The sequence below is a fragment of the Populus trichocarpa genome, chromosome 2, assembly GCF_000002775.5.
Source record: "Populus trichocarpa isolate Nisqually-1 chromosome 2, P.trichocarpa_v4.1, whole genome shotgun sequence".
Taxonomy (NCBI): Eukaryota; Viridiplantae; Streptophyta; class Magnoliopsida; order Malpighiales; family Salicaceae; genus Populus; species Populus trichocarpa.
In genome coordinates this window covers 23,596,927-23,600,127 of record NC_037286.2, presented here as the reverse complement: position 1 = coordinate 23,600,127, position 3,201 = coordinate 23,596,927, and the positions used below count along the sequence as shown (strand labels likewise).

At 32.6% G+C, this 3,201-nt stretch overlaps 1 protein-coding gene across 1 annotated transcript; it reads right to left on the bottom strand.

The window, feature by feature from the left end:
- Positions 1 to 207: 207 nt before the first annotated feature.
- On the bottom strand, positions 208 to 2,146 carry LOC7471153 (xyloglucan endotransglucosylase/hydrolase protein 2). Its single transcript, XM_002301756.4, has 4 exons — positions 1,886 to 2,146; positions 1,218 to 1,318; positions 895 to 1,088; positions 208 to 790 (listed from the first exon to the last, which is right to left on the bottom strand). The coding sequence occupies exons 1-4, from the start codon at positions 2,082 to 2,084 to the stop codon at positions 400 to 402; spliced, it is 885 nt and encodes a 294-aa protein (XP_002301792.4). The 5' UTR covers positions 2,085 to 2,146; the 3' UTR covers positions 208 to 399.
- Between the last annotated feature and the right edge of the window lie 1,055 nt (positions 2,147 to 3,201).

Here is a 3,201-nt window from a genome sequence, read left to right as displayed (position 1 = left end):
CACGGTTAGTTTTAGATTTTAGTTATTAATTTTTTCACTTGGCTTTGGATTTTTTTGATTAGATTAGTTTTAACTTTTATATAAATAATTATTGTGTTATTTTTTTATGAGACTATTGAATCACATACTTTTCAAAAGACTATAACTTTAGAGCCCGAAAACTCTATTTTCTATACACATTATGCACTTCGTCGGATAACATCACAATAAAAAAAAGTAATTTATATATATGTAATAAATCACATAGAGTATCTGCCAAGAAATTGATAATTGAAATTATACAATATATGAGAGAACTTCAATTGAAGTCTCCTTACATATTCAGGATTTAAATTTCTTTATTTTTTTTACAGCTTACACATAAATATGACAAATTAATCGTCACCAAACGTTGTGCTCTTATTGAGGGCACTCTGGGGGAGGTGTAGGGTACCTGGGCCTATCAGAACAATAGTCATAAGTCAAATACTTCTTCCTGACATTCTCATATGCCCTTTGTCGGGCAGAGTCCAGTGTCCAGTACTTTCGGGTATTCCACCAGTAGCTGGTCGAATAACATGGCTGAACGTTTGGTTGTCGTTGATGATCTGAGCAGCCATTAATGTCAAATCCTTGGAAATGAGCTTGAAATGGTGCATGGCTCCAATTAATCTTTGTATGGCCTCCGTCTGTTGCCCAGCTTTCTCCATTCCACAAGCTTGCCTCTATTTGCATTGGCTGTGAAGGGTAGCTGACTCCAATATTCGTGTGGTTCTTGAACACTCTTATGGGAGTATCATCCACATAAAATCTGATATATGCACATATATCAGTAAAATATATCGCTATATATTTGGAACCAGAGATGTTAATCATACGGATTAGAAACTAATCATGAGATCCCAGTACTCTTACACAATCTGATATTGGTTCCACAAGATTTTGTAAGAGTGGAAGTCAGCAGCTGGGTCGAACCAAAGATGCATCCTTTGCTCTCTATTCCCTCGACCATTTGCAAACACATTTGTCTGTAGTGTGATAGGCTTCTCTTCCCTGTTGCCCAGGAACTCAAAGTCGAGCTCATCGTGATTGTTACTGTGTGAAGTTAGCTGACAGTGAAATCAGAACGACCATTAATTATAGATTATTAAATTATACATCCTTGATATGATCATCATTACTGTAATGAAGGGTATATGATAAGAAAATTGATAAAATTATTGAGTGTATGTACTGACATAGAATGCCGTGACAACTCCTGCAGAATCCTTTCCTGGTAGCTTTATCCTCATGTTAATGAATCCTGAACCAAATCCTAGCTTGGAACCAAATCCAGAACCTATCCATCCCCACAACAAATCAAATTAAATACATGATAAAAAAAATCATATATAGATTGTTAAATAAAAATGAAATTATACAAGTTAGTAATTTTTGTAACAATTTGTATAAATTAATCACACACACACACACACACACACACACATATATATATATATATATATTAAACGGTAGGAAATAAATATTAGTATTCAGTTCGGATTTAAGCCTCTTATTTTGATGAATTGTTTCCATGTTCATGCAAGGATAGCCATGAATCTGAAGCCTCCATAAAGTATCAAGCAAAGTCGCTCCTTTACATATTCCTCATTTATGAAAACGAGATGGAGTTGTGTGTGTATATATATATATATATTTATGAGAAATAATTAAGCCTTAAAATAAGAGGAAAATAATTAATCATATTAGAAAAACGAGAATTTTACAGTAAAAAAAATAATTCTCAGCTAGGTAAAGCTTGTATATATATGTGGAAACAGGAGTCAAGAAATGATATGGTTTCGTATTTTGATGATAAATATTTTACTGCTAGTAGCTTTCAAGGAGCTAGGAGAAGAAAGGAGACCAGAAGAATGATCTAACGAGAGCTGAATCTGTCTTCCTTCATCAAGGGATTTGACATGATCATATCCCCAAGTGATATCATAATTCTGATCAAAGCTAGCATCGCCTCCATTTCTCCTTGCAAGCACCCCTCCCATGAGGAGAAATGCAAGGAAACAAGGGAGACAAAAATCCATTGTAGCTAGAATTCTGCAATTCATTGCTAGCTAGCAAGCCCTTGTACGTATTTGCTGATCAAGCTTGCGTTGATGAGTCCATATTTATACACACAACACACGTATGAGAAATATGGCCGCTTCCCTCAGCTGTCTACAAGAACTATGAAAAAAGCGAAAAGCTGTGTGTGCGAGTTATCATTTATCGACTTCTCCACACGCTAGTGACTTGTTCATGCACACAGCCCATCATTGTAGTTCTTTTTATTTGGAAGCAACTTAAAGCAAGACGACTGCCATTTAAAGCACATTGTTCTATCAATTAATTATAAATGGAAAAGACTGGCCGATTATCACAAAAGTCTGGTATCTTTTTGCTTAAATTTGCTTATAAGTAATCCATTTTGTTTGGTTATTGTACAAGAATAGAAAATATAGATATATAAAAGATAAAAACATGTTTGATTTAAAATATAAATAAAACAAATATGTTTTTGAAGTTCAAAAAAAAATCTCTTCCCTATCTTTTTTTATTTATTTAGAAACATTAAGTAAATGCTATCTATATATTGTTAAAGTCTAAATTTAATATCTCTATTTAGCTCTTCAAAGTGCATGTATAAGTATTAATAATATTGTTGTCCTATTATGTATCTACAATTATTCATAGATTAGTATAAATACATGTATTTTCTAAGTGCATGTATTTTTTTTGTTCTTACCTGGCTATCCTCACACCCTTTTAATAGGTGAGACTAGTCCCGTTCGAGCTAGGTCCGTGACTGTCCCTCCCAATAAATACGTTTTCTGAGGATCGAATTTGTGTTCTTATCCTTACAGAGATATAACAGTGTCTTAATCGTTAGACCAACACTTCATTGGTTATTAAGTGTATGTATAAATATTAATAATGTTGTTATTCTATTATGTATCTAAAATTATCCGTATAGATACATGTATTGAAACAATTGTAATTTAAAAGGTTCAAAAGTATATACGAAAGGAAGTAGTTTCCTACCTGTACACTACAACACTAGCTAGTCATAGCTTGTAGCTATAAATTACTGTTTTCGAAAAATAAATAAAGATAATAGTAATAGAAAAGATATGTTTTTATATATATATATATATATATATTTTTATGTTAGAATATATGTCATTT